The 19,890-nt window shown below is 37.3% G+C and overlaps 2 protein-coding genes across 2 annotated transcripts; both read left to right on the plus strand.

Moving 5' to 3' along the window:
- The first annotated feature begins 10,785 nt into the window (after positions 1-10,785).
- LOC136208845 (pentatricopeptide repeat-containing protein At2g15630, mitochondrial) lies at positions 10,786-13,724 on the plus strand. The gene has a single exon (XM_066000098.1). The coding sequence runs from the start codon at positions 10,942-10,944 to the stop codon at positions 12,880-12,882; it is 1,941 nt and encodes a 646-aa protein (XP_065856170.1). The 5' UTR covers positions 10,786-10,941; the 3' UTR covers positions 12,883-13,724.
- Positions 13,725-15,628: 1,904 nt separating this feature from the next.
- Positions 15,629-16,776, plus strand: LOC136208846 (uncharacterized). Its single transcript, XM_066000100.1, has one exon. It carries the CDS (start codon positions 15,725-15,727, stop codon positions 16,586-16,588), a length of 864 nt encoding a protein of 287 aa, XP_065856172.1. The 5' UTR covers positions 15,629-15,724; the 3' UTR covers positions 16,589-16,776.
- The last annotated feature ends 3,114 nt before the right edge of the window (positions 16,777-19,890 follow it).

Genomic DNA, 19,890 nt, shown 5'->3' on the forward strand with positions numbered 1-19,890 from the left:
TTGCGCCTAACGGAAGGGTTCGCTGATGAAGGATCAGCTATCTTCTTCTCCTCAATTAAATCTTGGATTTCATGTTTCAGCCTCTCACAATTCTCAATTGTATGCCCATAACTGCTATGGAATTCACAATACCCTCTAGCCTGTATCTGCGGAGTAGGTTGAGCTTTGTTATACGGGGTAAGGGCTTTCAACAATCCCTTTTTCTGCAGACGCTCGAAAACTTTCGCGTAGGTCTGATCGAACTTGGCGAACCGCCTCTTTTCAATAGCATTAAGATCAACCACTTTCACTGCTGCGGATTCCGTACTCGCGCTAGGCCCTCCCGCACTATATCCAGACTTCATCCACTTGGTATAAGCTTTCTTCGGCTCTCCATCCCCTTCAACAGTCAAGGCACAACTATACATCTGATTGAAATCCGTAAATGGCATATACCGCAACTCATTTTTGATATACGGCAACGTGTTGCCAACCACCATTCGGATCTGATCCTGCTCGAGCGGCTTTTGTTTCATCACTGCGGCCTTAGCCCTCCATCTTTTCACAAAATCGGAAAAGGATTCCCCAGCCTGTTGCTTAGTGCTCTCTAACTCTTTCAAAGTGACCTCCAGCATGGTGTTAAAGCTATACTGAGCGATGAATGACTTCGCTAATTCCTTCCAATCCTTCTTTGTCACCATTGGTAACGCATGAAACCATGTGAGGGCAGCCCCCTCTAAGTAGGTGTTAAACAGCCCTAGGACCTGATCCTCCGTCAGGATCGTGTGCTTCATCATCGCAACATACTGATTCATGTGAGCGGTGGGATCTCCCATTCCATCGAACTTTTTCATGCCAGGGAGCCGAAATTTCAAAGACAAAGCTGTTGCCGACAAACAATTCTTCAAGTTATAGAAATCCTGACTTCCGGAGCTTCCTCCGCGCAAGTCCTGCACTTCCTGTGTGATGTGTTGCTTCCACTCCTCTTCCTTAGCTTTCTCTTTCTCTAACTGTTTTCGGATATAATCCTGATAATCCTCCTCATTCCCAAAGCGAGGGCCACCGTTCACCTCATTCTCAGCACGCTTACTACCACTCTTGTTGTCCTTCAGTGCTAACTCAGCTAGCTGGGCCAAGATTGCGGCCAGCTGATCATTGATATTGTTCACAGAATTTTCCAATTCAACCACTTTCTCGTCGGTCGCAGACATATTGACGGAAGAGTGAGTATACCCGGATGAAGATGATTCAGAAGCCACAACTACTGATTCGGAACTGTCTACTCGTAGCTGATCAAACTGTCTGACAAGCCGATTACTCTCGCGAAACCACACCCGCTTAATGATGACGTCTGCGCGAACGGTATCCATTAGTATGTATGCATGATTTTATATGCATGATTCGTGGTGTGTGCGTTTATTTATTTACGATTATAAGATAAGAAGAACAAACGTTAGTTCTATTTACACGTATCACAACATCTCTCTTCCACCCTTATTCCTCCACACACTCGTCGGTCCAGGTCTCTTTCCTAGGATTTTGGTTTTTGGCTCACATTGCGGTCCAGGGGACGCGTGATGCCGTCGATTATTGCGGAAAAGTAAATCACCCATCAGACAATACAGTTCGTTTTTTGACGTATCCACGTTCAGTGACTAAGAAATCGACCAAGTCGGATTGTCCTTTCAGAATAACTCGTCTTTTGTCCTTTCGCGAGACGCATTAATTCGGGTTTTGATTCCCTTTGAGCGCATCTCGGTTTTTAAACGTGGTATGAGTTATTCTTCTATTCCAATCGTTTGTTATTGCAAATGACTCGTTCCCTTTTTATTCACGTGGATTCGTGTCTCGATTTTTGGATTACAACGGGATCTTTTTGGATCTATCGAGAGACGTAACCATGCATTTATTTAGTGATGGAATCACTTTTGGATTTTATTTTAGGGAACAGACTCATCGCGTAACGTGTTTGTTCTTAGCGTCGAGGATTCGTTTGCTCATTTTGCTACACAAAAAGACGGCGAGTCTTATTTGAGCGCACGGTAACCTTTCGGCTAGCAACAGTTCGTTGTTCTTCCCAATTCACGGGATATATCATCTTAGTGTGGTTACAGAAAATCAACATTTCGTTGAATTGCATGCTTATTCTAAGCGAGGATATCACCGTTCTCTTTCCTTTAGACACGAATTAAGCAAACACGTACATCAGGCCATATTTCTTGCAGTTTTGGTAACGGTCGAAATGATCGAGTCGTTAGTCAAAACCCGCAGTCTCGTCCATATGGCGCAATTATATGGTTTGGCTTAATTCGGCTTCGTGATTTTAAACAGGGTATACACTCGTTCGAGGCATGCATTCAACGGCATTGGTTTATTTTCTTTAACTACTCTCGGGATTAACATATATCGTAGATTCGGAATGATTTTGGTCGTTTAGTTCATTTTTTGCTTTTCTTCTCTTAGTCACTTCTACGGACACGTCCATTTCTCTTAAGAACGACACAAGGCATAACGTAAAAGCTCGTCTTTTATTCGGAAGGGACGGGCCACGTTTGCGAAACTTTTCACGTTACCACACGGTCATTCGAGACAGAAATGTTCTTCGTCTTCGTTTCGTCATGATCTCGTTTCATCCCAACTTATTTAAAGAATGTGAATAACGGCTACTGTTAATATAGTCTTTTGTATCGAGATGTAACTATCCTTAACACCGAACCGATTCATACTAATACGTGCTTACATCATAACACATTTCCTGAACATGTGCCTTCGTCGGGACACCGAAAGGGACAAGGCGGGTCGCACATGTTCATTCATATGAGATGACTAAGTCGTCTTTAGTTCAAATTGTTTCGATGTTTTAGGGTAATTAGTATGTCGATTCACGAGTATATATTAACACATCGTCTCATTTTCTTTACCTACTTTAGGATTAGACACGTATCGTGGCGGTTTAAAAACACGAATTGATTCATTTATCACATCAAAAATAGTAACGGGTGATCCTATGGAAACTTCTAAGGCTACTATATGCTGACACGGCTGACCGCGGGACCTCACAGGATCGCACAAATTCGCCCCTAACGAATGGATGGGGACCCTTTGGCGCCTTACTGTAAGGGGGAACTTACACTAGCCTCTTTCGAGCGACGAATGGACTCTCGCTAGAGGTTTCGCGGAAATTACCCAAAGGGTTTGCAATAATGCACATGAATGCATATGAAAAGAAGTAAAACGATCCGTCCCCGTTAAGGGCTTAATACACGCCTTCCGGAATCAAATTTCTCGCTTCCCCAGCAGAGTCGCCACTTGTTAGACGAGGTGCCGCGGCCTAATCTCCCGGGCGGACCGGGGGGTGGACAACCTCATGGCGACGTAAGCGGTGATTGGCGCCGAAAGCAACCAATCGTGGAATCAAGCTGCTCGGTAGGACCGGAGCTCGGAGATATGGAAGAGTCGCCACCCACGAATGGGAAAATGAACACCGATCCCTTGCGGGAGACCGGTGTGGGTTCGGGAAACTTAGGTACGAGCTGAGAAGGCTAGCTCCTTTCCGGAGAAAGGCTACTAGGCACCCCGACATCGCCCGGTTATGAACCACCGGCCTCCTACTCAGCATGTTAGGCGATAACGGACTAATCGTATACTTCTTTAAGTTTAAAATTCATTTGAAACCTTTTCTTTCTTTTTTTAGAAACCGTTTTGAGCATATATTATTGAAAAGCCATATTAGTAAAGAATCACCCATTTATATTATACATACACAGAGAAGGGGGAAGAAAGAAGTGATTTATTTACAACTTTATTTAAATGTCATGCCGTGTGTTTATTCTACACTAACTTATTTCCCCAAAACGAGTTTATTTACATGGTTCGCACCTTAATCACCGTTGGAACGATTTAGGTGCGTTTTAAAACCCCGATTAGTGAAGTTTACTCGAGTCGCCGTTGGAACGACTCAAGTGCTTTGGAAACGTTTGAGACAAAAACCTTTAGTTAAGAAAACGTGGTTAAACATACAAGTCAATTTTGTTTTGTACAAATCCTTTAAGAAAATGATTCAAAAACTCTATTATTCACAAAGAAAGCGATTTTAATTACCATGTTCACTTAATCCGCCTTTGGAACGGATTAAGGTTTTAAGACGTGGTGTTTTGGAAACGATTTGAAATATTAACAAAAAACAACTCCATTTATTTACATTAGGAACCTCTAAAAATTCATTAGTTTAAATAATCAAATTGAAAACTCTCTTTCTTTTGATTTATTTTCCCCTCTTATTTAATGGACTTTCTCTACCTATTATAATTACAATAATAAACCCATTTAAAGCAAGATTCATAATCAAATAAAGCCCATTTGAAACATGGACCCATGAATGATCCAAAAGAATAAAGAAAGTAATTCTAGCATATATATATACATTTAAATCAAAAAGAGAATATGAAAATAAAAGTTAATAAGAGGAAACTATATAATACATATATGAAAATATTAGATAAAATACATTTATACTTTAAAGATGTGAAAATAGTAAATAAATCTCATAAATAAGAACATAACATTTACCCCAAAATAATTTCATTCAATAACCAATAAAATAACCCAAATATCCCAAAACTACATATATACATAACTATTATAGTTTTAAATATAAAAAAATAGCATATACTAATATCTATTGATTATTTCCCAAAATGCCCAAGTAAATAATCTTCAAAATAGGATCTAATATAACTCAAATGAATAAAAGAACAAATATATACATATACTTATGTTTTAAAAATTAAATAAAGAATGATATACAAACATCCTAAATAATTATATACACTAAACATCTAAAATAGTTTGAAACACATATATTACATAACTATACATATATATATTAAGGATTTAAAAGCTTAGAAGTTGAGAAAAAGGGATTGAAATGGCATTTTTTGCGTTTTGGCAGATTTACCGACGGAAAATCCGTAGGTAAACAGCACTTAGTGACAGAAATGGCAAATTACAGCAGCACTCTAATTGTTTCCAGATTTATTCAAAAGCTTTAAATTAAATCTAATTCAATCGTTTTGGATTTCCGAACTACCAAAAATGGATCATAGTCAATAACGGAAGTTCCTAAAACGATGTTTTTATTTTAAAACATTATTTGGAAATTTTTTTTTTTAAATTAGAAACTTATAATTTCAACGTTTTTCGATACCCGAACTACCTTTTTATCGGATCACGGTTCGTATTGGGATATCAAAACGAGGTTTTCTATCTTAAAACAAAACCGAATTTTATTCAACACGAAACGAAAATTAAATAAATACGCTAATTAAATAAAACGTGATAAAATAAATAACTAATCAAATAAAGAAACTATAACATAAAAAATAAATAGAAGAAGAGAATAAATAAAATAAAATAAAAGAGTCTAGTCCTCGGATAATACCTTAAATTCGGTATCTGACAGTCGAAGCTGATCGATTCCACGAGTCGCGATCTTCCTTTTTTTATATTTTTTAGTAAAAGTTTAACTTTAGGAAACTCGGATTTTTTGAGAAAAAAAAATATTTTTCTAAAAAAAAATTCACTTTCTCTCTCTAAAAATGTTTAGAGTGAGAAAGGCTCCAAGAAATCCCCTCCTCTTTCTCCCTGTTTGCATTGGGATCCGTGCCCCTTATATAGGGAAACGGGTCCCGGAAACTTTGGGCGACGCCCGAGCAAAATTGGGCGTCGCCCAAAGCCGTTGGGCGGCCGCCCAACATCACGTTGGGCTACCGCCCAAGATTGTTGGGCGGCCGCCCAACGATTGTTGGGCGATCGCCCACCAATTGTTGGGCGGTCGTCCAACAGCGTTGGGCGAGCGCCCAACGCACGGTTGGGCGCGCGCGCCCAACTGCCGTTGGGCGTCCGCCCGACGCGGTTGGGCGCTCGCGCCCCCTACCTTTGGGCTTCCACCCAACGCGATTGGGCACTCGCTCAACGGCCGTCGGGGCGTGCCTCGCGCCGTCGGGCGTGCACGCCCCGCGGCCGTCGAACTCGCGTTCCGCGTCGTCGGGCGTTCACGCGTCGTGACCGCCGAACGCGTGTTCCGCACTGCCGGTTGCACACGTCCCGTTATCGACGAGTGCGCGTCCCGTGCCGCCAAGCTCGTGCCTTGCTCGGACACCGAGCGCGTACTATTCATGGTTGGGTGCGTGCGTCCGACAGACGTCGAGCGCGTGCTTCGCGTCGTCGAGCGTGCGTCCGACTGTCGTCGAATGCGCGCCGGCCGCCGCTAAGCACTCGCACCGTGCCGTTAAGCATTCGCGAGCTATCCGATCGACAACAGCGACCGACTGTAACTTATTTATTTTATTATTTTTGAAACTTTCGGAATCAATCGCTTCAACCGTCTTGTTTTCAGGTTTTCATCACAGGTCCTCCGACTCGGTGTCTACAACCCTTCTCAGCTCTAGCATCAAATTTCTTTCTGTTTCTATCTAAAGTATTGATATAACAAAGGCAACCAAAAGATTTAAACTCACTATAAGAAGGTAACTGTTGATAAAGCAGTTCATAAGGTGATTTAAACTGAATGATTCTAGAAGGCAGCCTATTGATAATGAAAATAGCATGTGAAACGAAATATGACCAGTAATCAATAGACAAACCACTTTGAAACTGAAGTGCACGAGCAATATTAAGGATGTGCTGATGTTTCCTCTCAACAATTCCATTTTGTTGAGGGGTTTCAACACAGCTAGTTTGGTGAACTATGCCATGACTACTATAAAAGTTTTGCAGCTTGAATTCCAACCCATTATCTGTTCTAATGACCCTTATGGTTTTGTCAAATTGTGTTTTAACCATTTGAACAAACCGTGGAACTAAAATAGACACTACTGCCTTAGAATGAATTAAAAAAATCCAAGTATACCTTGAAAAGTCATCTACAACAGTTAGGAAATACCTATGTCCATGAATGCTAACATGTGTAGGACCCTATATGTCCATGTGTATCAAATCAAAAAGGTGCCTTAGACTGAGTTACACTTAAAGGAAAAAATGCCTTTTTGTGTCTAGCAAAATGACAAGTATCACAAGGTATATCATAGAATTCAACATCGTTCAAGTGCTTTTTCAACAGTTTCAATGTGGAAAGAGAAATGTGACCTAACCTATTATGCCACAACTGTACATGGGTTAAGTTGTAAGATACATCAGAAATACAAGATACATCAGAAACAGAACAAGTCATGGAAGGATTAACAGCAGATGAAGAATATAGCACAGGGTTTGCAGCAGCATGTAAAATAGGTTGATCATCATGTGAATCAGTTTTGTACAAATGATATAACCCATCATGTAGTTTAGTTAACCCAATCATCTTCTTCATCTGTAAATGCTGTATAAAACAATACTCAGCAGTAAATTTAATAACACATCTCAAAGTAGTAGTTAATTTGGAGACAGATATGAGGTTATACGCAAAAGTAGGCACAAATAGAGTATCATACAGAACAAAGTCATTAGTGAGTTTAATGGTGCCTATGTGTGTAGCATATAACTCAGATTGATTAGGCAATATAATTTTCCAATTACTTACTGGTTTGAGACTAATGAATAACTATTTAGTGCTAGATATATGACAACTAGCACCTGTATCCACTATCCAATTAGACTTTTTAACTTCAGTTAAAAGAATAGAATGGGAGGTACCTTCATTAGCTGTGGTAGAGGTGTCTATAGGGAATGCAATAGCATAATTAACATGAGTGTTCCTGGTGCTGGGAATTAAGGCAAGAAGTTGTTGAATTTTCTCAGCAGTAAGATGAGGAGTAACAACAGGGTTAGAAGGTAATTCAAAACTGGGAGCAGAACCAAGAGTTCCATCACCATCATGACCATGTTGTTCACCACAATCAGCCAAATTTGCCCTTGATGTATTGCCTCTGAATTTATAACCAGGAGGATAGCCATGTTTTTTATAACATGTGTCTATGGCATGATTTTTCATGCCACAGTGAGTACATTTCTTTCCTGGATTCCCGAATCTTTTTCCATTCTTGACATTCTGTGCTAGTGCAACTAAATCTTGAGTTGATATAGACATATCTAAAGAATGATTTTGCCTTTCAAATTGAATAACCAAAGAAAAAAATTTGTTGATATTTGGCAAGGGATCCATAACCATAATTTGAGACCTCACTGTTCCAAAAGAATCATTTAGGCCTTTAAGAAAGCATATGACCTGATTTGTGTCCCTATCTTCTCTAACCACTTTCAAGGCATTACATGTGCATCCCTCACACACACAATCAAGTATTGCTCCAATAGACACTAACTCATCCCATAGCATTTGAAGATGTGTAAAATACTCAGAAACAGTCTTGTTACCTTACTGCAGTGTGTAAATTTCTCCTTGAAGATCAGCAAGACAAAATACATCTGACTGAGCGAATCTTTCTTTAAGATTATCCCATACCTTCTTTGCATCACCTAACCAAATTACACTTTGTGCAATAGAGACAGACATAGATCGAATAATCTAGGAGAGAACAAGATTGTTGTACCTTTTCCAGTTTGAATGCAGAGTAGAGTCTTGCATAGGAGCAGTGATGGTACCATCAACGAAATCCAATTTGTTCTTGGATAAAAGAGCCATCTTCATGTTTTGACACCAAGAGTGATAATCTCCTGGCCCAGATAATGGTGGTGTCACAAGAACTATAGAAGGATTCTCACTTGGGTGTATGAAATAGGGACTGGATTCAGTAATCTTTGAAGCCATTGTATATTCAATAGTCAAGATTGAAAAATTAGAACCCTAGAAAGGGGAAAAGAAAAGAGTCTTGGGAAAAGAGGAATTAGGGATTCTTCAAGATTGAAGAAGGTAAAGATGAGAAATCAATGATTTCTTGAACCGAAAGAGGAATTAGGGATTCTTCAAGATTGAAGAAGATAAAGATGAGAAATCAATGATTTCTTGAACCGAAGAAGGTGAATCAACTCATGTGATTGAAAATCACTATTGAATATGCGCGGAAGCTAGTAATCTTGCTCTGATACCATCATAACATACAGAATATAGGAATGGTAATTGTGATTTTATTTATGAGTTGAGTATTTACAAGAACTAATACAAAAGTATTAAAAACTCCATTGGAGAATTGAGAGAGAGGAGAGAAAGAAGAGATCGAGAGAATTGTTACAGAAAAGAATAATGAGAAAAAGTACTTGAGATAGCCTAACAGTTTTCTACTTATAGGCTTAACGGTTTATGTTACCGTTGAAGACTAAAAGTTACATAAATGCTCCTGATATAATTATGATTATTATCAGTTAACAAATTGAGACCATTTTAATCAATATTTTTTACAACAAGCGGCACAATCATCTGCACCAACACGTCATAGAAAATATGTTGATCGAAATCGTGTAGAAGGTGCACAACGATTATATAATGACTACTTTGCTGATGAACCAGTATATAATGAGCACTTGGTTCGCAGAAGTATATGAATCACAAGGTATTGACGACCTTCGACAAGGTCCTTCTCCTGATTTTGCGGCTTGCCTCGCAAGGGATTTACAGATCCGTACTAGATCGAGCCATTTCAATCTAAAACGCGATCTAGTCGAGCATATATGGCAACGTTTCGGAATCACCGACCTTAATGAATGATCATTATATAATGTTCTGTTATTTTATCGTGTGTAATCTCATGTTTCTATTATAAATCTATAATGTATTATTTTCACATAGTAATAATTATTTCAAGTGTGTTTTTTTTCTGATTATTAAAACTCAATTAGTCGATATTTTTTTAATAAATTATTTTTTATTCAATTAACAAATTTTAGGAGAATAATAATAAATATTGGGTTAAGGTGCAAAAATACCCTAACATTTTGGATCAGAAGCAATTTTACTCTTAACGTCTAAAATGGTGCAATTTTACCCCTAATGGTGGTAGTCAAGAGCAAATTTACCTCTAACGTTCATAATTTGGGTCAATTTGGGCCAATTCGTACAAAAGACAGTATTTTTTTTTCACATCCCAACATATGTTTGTGATTTGATACTGATAAAATGACGCACGTGTTAAGTGTAGATGACAAAATTCATGACCGAGAATACAGTTTGATTAATTATTTTTCAAAGTAACTTAATTTATCAATGTTAAGGGTAAAATTGTTATTGACTTCTAATATTAGGGATACAATTGCATTATTTTAGACGTTAGGGTTAAAATTGCTCCTAACTTAAAACGTTAGGGATATTTTTGCACCTTAACCTATACATATTATATAATTTTAAGGAATTATTAAAAAGTATTGAATTAATTATTTATTGTGTTAAAAATTATTATTTGTATATTAATTAAGTGGATGAATAAAGTATGACAAGTGGACCCTACAAAATCTTGAAGTAATAAAATATAGTGATGTGTTTTTTATGGATGTATTTTATGATGATGTGACACCCATTTGAAGAATAACTTGTTGCAACCACTATGATTGCTCTTAGAATGCATCTCATCAATCCACGTGTCCTGAAAGTGTTTTATTCCAATATAGTCATATCCGAAAGTCCCTCTTATTCCGTATGTCCTTATTGGCTTGAGTTTAGGACACATATATCGTGACATGATTCGTATGATATCACCAAGTAATCGTTACCAAATAAGCATTGTTTAGTTGGTTCACCTTTAATTTGAGAGTTGAAAGGTTGTGGATTCGAATTGTAATTTTTTAGAACTAGATGCTTATCTTTGCAAATAGCCAAACCTCTAGGGTTTACTTCTCTACTTCTCCCTACTCTTAATTCATCATTCAATTTCAGGGCAGTCCGTCATCGTCTCCTACTTTCCTACTAGTTCCTATTTCGATCCCTCCAAACAAACATAGCAAAATTCTCTTCCTTGCTGCCTGTAACTCCTTCAGTCTTCCTTTCTGTGCGACAAGCTCAGGTACTTTCTTCATAATATGAAACCGTACGAATCCCTAGTTTCTCAAATAACCAAACACAATAACCTCAAGCTCTCTATATTCTCCCAGCGTCATCACTCTGCACTTTTCTCTTCAACGGCAGACCTGAAAGCCGGCACCCTACAGACTGAAACTCTAAATTCAATCAATCCAACAAACTCATCACCAGTAATCACCCATCATTCTCTGCTTAACTCAATCGAATCTTCTCAGTGGCATTTTGTCAAACATCTTGCCCCTAATCTCACTCCTTCCCTTATTTCGACCACTCTACTCAGCCTCTACAAAAGGCCTGATTTAGCTCTCCAGTTTGTAACCCACATCGGATTTAATCGTCTAGATATCACAAACAAATGCCTCGCTGTTGTAGTAGTCTCTCGCTCAACATCCCCGAAACCTGCTCTACAGCTCTTGAAAGAAATTGTTGGCAGTGGCATTGCAACTGTTAAGAGCGTTTTTGATGAGCTGGTGACTGCCCGGGATCAGTTAAGTTCTGTGAGTAATATAGCTTTTGATATGTTGATAAGGGCTTGCTGTGAACTTAAGAGATGTGAGTATGCATTTGAATGTTTTGACATGATGAAGGCAAAGGGTATAGTTCCTAAGACGGAAACATGTAATGATATGCTAAGTTTATTTTTGAAGTTGAATCGGACACAAGCTGCTTGGGTCTTGTATGCAGAGATGTTCAGGATGAGAATTGAGTCAACTGTTTATACATACAACATAATGATCAATGTTTTGTGTAAGGAAGGGAAACTAAAGAAAGCAAAGGAATTTATTGGACTCATGGAGAGTTTAGGGATTCAGCCGACTGTTGTTACATATAATACCTTAATTCATGGATATTGTTGGAGAGGGAGAGTTGAAGGTGCTCAAATGATTATTGATCTGATGAAACACAAAGGAATAAGTCCTGATTCATACACATATGGCTCACTTATAAGTGGGATGTGCAAGGAAGGCAGACTTGAAGACGCATCCACGATGCTCGAGAAAATGAAAGAATTTGGGTTGTCACCAAATGCTGTGGCTTACAACACTTTGATTGATGGGTACTGCAACAAAGGGGATTTAGAGAAGGCTTTTCTCTTTAGGGATGAGATGGTCACGAGAGGTATATTACCTACCGTGTCTACTTATAATTTGTTGATTCATGCATTGTTCATGGAAGCAAAGATAGATGAAGCCGAGAATATGATGAAAGAAATGGCAGATAAGGGGATAGTTCCTGATTCTATAACCTATAACATATTGATTAATGGATTTTGCAGATGTGGGAATGCTAAGAAAGCATTTAGCCTCCATGATGAAATGGTAAGTGAAGGTCTTCAGCCTACACTGGTAACTTACACATCGCTGATATATGTATTAGGTAAACGTAATAGAATGCAAGAGGCCGATAGCCTATTTGAAAGGATAGTTTCTAAAGGTGTGTTTCCAGATCTTATTATGTTCAATGCGTTGATTGATGGTCACTGTGCTAATGGGAACATGGTTCGTGCATTTGCATTGTTGAAGGAGATGGATAGAAGGAAAGTTGTTCCTGATGAAGTGACATTCAATACTCTAATGCGAGGCCGTTGTGTGGAGGGGAAAGTTGAAGAAGCTCGTGAGCTTATCGAAGAGATGAAGAGCAGAGGAATTAAACCAGACCATATAAGCTATAATACCCTAATTAGTGGGTATAGTAGGAGAGGTGATATGAACGATGCTTTACGTGTCAGAGATGAGATGTTGAGTATAGGATTCAATCCTACACTTCTCACTTATAATGCATTGATTCAAGGTTTATGCAAAAATCAGGAAGGAGATCATGCTGAAGAGCTGCTCAGGGAAATGGTTAGTAAAGGCATTACTCCAGATGACAGCACCTACATCTCCTTAATTGAGGGATTAGGGAAAGGCGATGACTCTGCAGGAAATGCTGCTTGTTGAAAGTAATGTTTATCTTAATTTTTCATGGAGGGGCCTTGTTTTCTGTGATATTTTCGTGCTTCAGTTAGAGAATTTTGACAGGCTTAGCACAACAACCTGCTGTGCACATACATTTCAATTATGTACTAAGGTGGTGGAATGCTGGACAGAGTTCATTCTGAGAATTACTTGAGTTTCTGACGTTAAATTGTTCATTACAAAGAGAATAAATTGCTTTTTGTTTTTAATTTCTTGCTTGGTTGTAAGGAGGCTGGGGCATGATCTATTTCAGAACTTCCCAGAAGCCAGCATGGAACCAAACCAGTCTATGAACCACAACCACACTGGCTGCAGAAGGTTATGAACCAAATAACACCAGCTATTGGCGCTTCCTGTTCCGAGCAGGAAAGAAATCAACTTTGTATGAATAATACCTAAAATTCTTTGTTCGGAGATGGAACTGGAACTGCCTATTCCGAGAACTGTTCTAAAACCACATGTTCCTGAACTGGAACTGGAACCGCTGCTCAAAGGGCAGTTAAGGTTCCCCTTTTGATCAGATTGGAGCTGCCTGTTTGATCTGGTTCCAGTTTGGTTCCAAACTGACCCCTAGTTGTAAGCGTGAAGTGAGCTTCCTATTGTACAGTATATATAGCCTGGCTGATTTAATAAAGAATGGCAATTTAATGTTTATGAAATGTAATAGACCTATTTTACTCCTTTATCTTATTATGTAATACCTCATGTTCCCTTTTGCAGTTTTATTTATATTGTGATACAGCTTTAGACATGCTGAAAGACTGTACCTTATTTTCTGATACTTTTCAAGTGAATTATGGCAATATGTTACTTGATGTTATGTATCCTGTTTGCTGGTCTCTCCTAGTACTTTTAACCTTCTCCCTTTATTTGAAAATGGAAGGCTAGGCTCCTAGTTGATTAGAGTTGTTATAATCTCCTTGACATTAATGTTTTTGAAACATTGACTACATTGATGGTTTTATAATTTTATTTTATCATTTTTCACATTAAGCTTCTTGATGCAACTAGGATTGCAGCATTGTGTGGCCCCCTTTCAGCCTTGTTTTTCTGTTGTCGGTTTGATGAACCAATGATCAGAGAAAGCTTAAATTATCAATTGCTTCCTTTTGAGAGGGGGTCTAACACCCTAAAAATCGCTGCTCCTGTTGGATTGCATGTTTGCGTGGATCTTTTCCTTCATCTAGGCAGAAGTATTTGTTTGTTCTTAGCATAGCTTGATAACACTGAGAAATTCAAGCAAAAGTGAGTGCGATGAAATGCTTTATTCTTGTGATTGTGACTGAAACCTTTTACTTGTGTTCATATACTAGTCACAAGCCCTCCCGGAAAATGAAGGAAAAGAAGAAAAAGGAGAGGTGAGCATCCAAGTTCCTAATGGATTTGATTGCCTTTGCGTGAATTTCTATGATTTTTGCAGGTTTGGTATATGTTTTCCTTTTTCCAGTGCTGTTAATCTTTTTAACTTTTCAAAGTGGAGTGTTGGACTAAAATTAATATGCAGACGTCACCTTTTGTAGACCACTAAAGTAGTGGAAATGTGGAATAATATACCCTGGAATCTTGTTATTACTGAACCTTATTATTGTTGGGTGACTATTTTGATCATTCCTAGAATTCAATTTCTTGAACAAGTGGAAACATCCTATTTGGCTATAGCATACTTTATATATTGGACACAGATCACTCTCCACTACACACAGATAGCAAAACCATGCACTCCTTCATAGGCTTGAAGAGTCGTGTCTTTTTTTGTGTCTTATGCAATGGTCGGTTTATTGAGTTCAATGGAAACCCAACCACAATAATTAACAAAAGAAATGATTTAATGATCTTGATTATTATGAATGTTACATTGCTAAGTTTCATCAGTGATTGCTGTTAACTTGGAACCTTGAGTGATTTATCAAGTAGCTGAAGTGTCAAGAAACAGTTTGGCGAGAACTTCTGAACCAACTGGTCTTAGACCACTTAGATGTTGACATGTCAGCCTGTGTGCTGACATGTCAACATTGGAGTGGTCCGAAACCAGTTTGGTCCCGGTCATGCTAGAAATTTTCCAGTTTGGCTGCCACCATCCTCTTCCTTTCTGGGAGTCTCATATTCTTTTTTTTTTGGTGTCCTATTGTTTTTAGGTATAAATATAAAAATAGATCTTCTAATTTTACCCGTACTTTGTATAAAAGGGTATGAGCTCAAAAACTTACCCGTGACAGGTATAGGAATACCCCCTAGGGTACCCGTTACCCGCCATATATTTTGGCTTTCATCTATTGACTTTTACCACTAAGCCAATTTATTTTTATTGATTAAGGTTGATTTAGAATTTTTAGATTTTGGAATATTTGTTAAATTTGTAGATGAATTATTTATAAATGGTTTATTAAATTTATCTTTTGTTAAATTTGTAATATTTTTGTTTTATGCATTGATCCTTAACGGGTAAAGGTACCCGCAATTTAAATGGGATGGGTATAGGATTCATGAAGTATACCCGTTAGGATAATGGGACGGGCATGGTTAGTGAAAAAAATGAACGGGTAAGGGTTTCGGATTGACACTACCCGCGGGTACCCTACCTCGCAAATGGAAGAAACCTCAGATCCGTGTTTGTGAACTTTTAAACCATGGGAATGTATTTGTAAAGGTTCATGTTTTGTATTTTTCCTTATCTTTATGTTGCTTGCAATTTTATTTGTGGAAACACATGCCACATGCACTGATTTTTTGACAAATACTTGAAATATTTTGTCTTTTGTAATTGCTTTAGGTATTTAAAAAGCTTGGGGGATTATCTTCGTGCCTACTGATAACAGAAGCTTTCATGGGTACGTTTATAGGGCATTTTGTACCAGCTTTTGCTTTAATTTTGCTTGGATTATGGCATGCCATTAACACTATCAGAGCTTACTGCCTTAGGGGCTCTGCTAACTTCACTGTGAAGTTTTGGTACCCATTTTATGGCTCTCTTTCAAGACTCAAGTACTTGGAGCTTATCTTCATCCTATCTTTCTCTGTCTTTGCAATTCTGGTCCAACTTCTAGACTATCCTATGTTCCACTTTGCTTTCAAGCTTTCCAATTTTGAGCATGCAACCATGTTTCTCCATCTTGGCATATTTGCATGTTTCACCCTTTCTGCAGAGATTGCTGGTTCATCTAATATCCTTTCTGGGGTCAGTGGAATTCTTGTAGCCTCGGTTTTCGGTCAAGAGCTTTTCCTGCTCCGTTTCCACTCAACGGATCATGTTGGACTTGAAGGTCATTATCACTGGCTCTTGCAGCTAATAGTGTTTGTATCTCTTGTTTCAGCTTTAGCTGCCACCAGTGTTCAATCCAGTTTTCCTTTCGCTCTCGTTCTGGCGATCTCTGTTGTATTCCAGGGCTGTTGGTTTATGATTATGGGGTTTGTGTTGTGGATTCCTGAATTTATACCTGAAGGTTGTGTCACGCAGATGTCTGATGAAATGCTTGGAGCTGTCACGTGTACATCGGTCGATGCAGACTTAAGGGCTAGGGCACTGGCCAACTTGCAATTCAGTTGGATACTAGCTGGAATTTTGTTGTTTACAGGGTGTGTTTGCTTGAAATTAACAAGAAGATGCAGTGCGGGAGGTAATTCATACGAGTATGAGAAAATTCAGAATGTCTCTATAGCCATTGATGGGTTAAAGCCGGGTCATGCTTGAGATGTTATATTATGTGGAACATGTCATATTTCTATTTATGTATAAAGTTCTAATTGCCATAGCTGTTTTAAACTTGTGGTCATTGCTTATAACACATGCTCCTGCTCATGTCCTGTGTATATTCCTTGTCAAGTTGGAACTGATTAGTCATTACTAATATATACTTCTAGTTCATACTCTTATGCTAATGCAACATAAACTGCTTAAGATATGTGTAGTTTATACTGCTAAACAGCAATTGGAATGGACTATATATATACATATATAGTGTTGCGGTGTTTAAATATTTGCCAATTTGGAGCCGGAACAAGAGTCCATAGACGAAAATATGTTAAAAATTAGACCTTTTTTTGGCATTAAGCATCAGCGACAGATTTTCACGTCGCAGATTCCATATGTGATGCCAATTCATTTGACTATAAAGTCTAAATAGGGAGAAATCACGACGGAATTCCGATGGACATTTCCGTTATTAGTTTATTTTTTCACCAGCATTCCATGACCCTAGTTTCACTGTTATTATACTCAAAATTTATTATTATTCATTATTTTTCTTTTTTCTTGATAACACTCCATATGATTTCAACTTTACTTCGATATATTTTTTTCAATTTATTTTTTTTATTGTGGTCGTTTTTATTGTTGTTTTTTACAGTTCACATGTCTTCACTCTTCTATAAGAATATTGAGTTTAGGCTAATATTTAGTTGTGTTAAAAAGAAGTTAATTTAATATGAGTTTGTAATTATTATTATTATTTTTTTTGTTTGAGAAGAAAAGTAAAAGGTTCATTCTATATTTTCACATAATTAAAAAAAATTACAATTGAAAAGTACATTATTTAAGCTTCAATTTGCATTATCAATTTCATACATCGTAATAGAGCATTAATAGACCGTGTTTGAACAATTTTTGGCACAACGACGAAAAACGTATTCTAGTTAGAATTTACTTCAGTCTTCCATTGTAGAAATGATTTCACGTTTGAGAGTAGACAAAACTCCTTTGTATAAAACAAAGTAAAGAATTAGTTTATCCCCAAGAAAACGCAAATCTAAAGAAGAAATTAAAAGTTTTTTTTCCCTCTATTGGCTTAGATTAGAATGCCATTTCTTTTTGCTTTTGAGTTCCTAATTATAAAAACATTATATTATATAAATGTAAAAAACTCATGTAAGTAATAAAAATGTAAAATAATTTCTGCCTTCCCTTTCAAAAAAAAAAAAGTTTTTAATTAACATAGTACCTTTCTTCAAAAAAAAAAAAAAAAAAACAAGAAAACAAACAAACATCGTACCTAATGTTAATAAGTTGGGTAGAGGCATTCGTGACTGTCATGGGGATTGAGTGGCTGGATTCGCATCAAATAAGGGTTACCGTTTGATTGAGATTGAATCAGATAATTTCGAGATTGTGGATGCTCTTAATGGAGATGGTGTTGCTGGTTGTAGTGGTCGGAATCTCTTTAAAAAATTTGAGTCTGTGGTGGTTTCGGCTCCCTGTTTCCAAGAAATTTAGATCGGGTGCTGAATTAGCACCCCAAAATTGGCTAAAGTCCTGTTAGATCCTCTTTAAATCCAAAATTCTAATTTTTTAGCCTGTTAGGTCCTCTAAATCCAAATTTCTAATTTTTTTTGGCATGTTAGACTCTTATTAAATCCAAATTTTTAATTTTTTTTACTTGTTAGGCCCATTTTAAATCTAAATTTCTAATTCTTTTAGTCTATTAGACTTTTTCTAAATCCGAATTTTTTCTATTAAACACCGATTTAGCAATTTTTTTTTACACACTACATATAAATTCAGCCCCCAACCGAATAATCTTATATTCGCTACTGTTAATAAGTGTAGCGTAAATTTATTTGATAGTATTAAAAAAAAGAAAAAGTTAAAGCAATATATAATTTGGGAAATCCAAAAAAAAAAGTAGCTTTCTTATCCTTCATTCACCACTAACAAAAAAGGAAGATGAGATTAAGGCAAGTAAAAGAAAAGCACCAACCGACTTTTTTAGTCCTCCATTTTACAATACATATGTTTTAAGTATTTGATATTGCAAAATAAAAAAATGGTTACATCCTTAAATTTAATATATTTTATCGATTGATATTCTAAACTTTTAAAATAACCTATCAATATATATAGTTGGCTTTAACTTATCACATATTTATAGTTGGCTCATTCAGACCTCTTATAGGTGTGTGATATGTTATTTTAAAGGCCTAATGCTTCCCCAGCCCTCTTAACTTGTCTAAATTGGTCATTTTACCCCCTCAACTCATCGGATGTTCTATTTACCCCCTTAACTCCATAAAAGTGTTATTTCTCACCCCCTCAACTTGTCCATTTATCCCCCTAACTCATAGAATGTTCTATTTACCCCCTTAACTCTATAAAAGTGGTATTTTTCACCCCTTACAATATGTTATCGAAGCCTAAATTGATAACTTTTTTTTAAACGTTAAACCTATATTTATGCTATTTTATAAGTGGAACCTAAATTGATACTTCTCCAAAAATCATAAGCCTATTTTGGTACATTATCCCTACATATAATGTATTTAAAAGTGAAACAGAGAAAAGAAGAAGAAAGGATTTCAATATATCGACATTGCTGATAAAATATCAGCTATTTATACAATAAACCCTAAGGCTAATTACAATATAACTCCTTCAACTATTTTATTCTCTAACACCCCTCCTCAAGATGAAATACTTTTCATCTTGTCTTTCACAACTGTGTTGTTACTGGGTTTATTTCCATCTGCAGTAAAAGAAGATGAAATGTCAACACTTTGATACAAATGCATTTGATTCAAGGCTGAAGCCATCTGAGCTCCTGTAAGAGGCTTTGTGAACAAATCAGCAAGCTGATTAGCCGAAGTAATATACGGAGTATATAGAAATCCTGCTTCCATATATTGTCGAACAAAATGACAGTCGATTTCCACGTGCTTCATCTTCTCGTGGAAAACAGGATTGGCTGCTATATATATGGCTGCTTGACTGTCACAAAACAATGTGATTGGTAATTGAGGTGCAATATGAAATTCAGCCAACAAATACGTCAACCATTTCAATTCACAAGATGTAATTGACATAGCTCTGTATTCTGCTTCTGCAGAACTTTTGCTAACTGGCCCTTGTTTCTTTGATTTCCAAGACACAAGGCAATCTCCAACAAACACACAATAGCCTGTCATCGATCGTCTAGTAACTGAACACCTACCCCAATCTGAATCACAATAGCCTCTCATTTGAGATAAATCAGAATTGTCTGTGTAATACAAACCCATCGTAAC

This window comes from Euphorbia lathyris, chromosome 10 (genome assembly GCF_963576675.1).
Source record: "Euphorbia lathyris chromosome 10, ddEupLath1.1, whole genome shotgun sequence".
Taxonomy (NCBI): domain Eukaryota; kingdom Viridiplantae; phylum Streptophyta; class Magnoliopsida; order Malpighiales; family Euphorbiaceae; genus Euphorbia; species Euphorbia lathyris.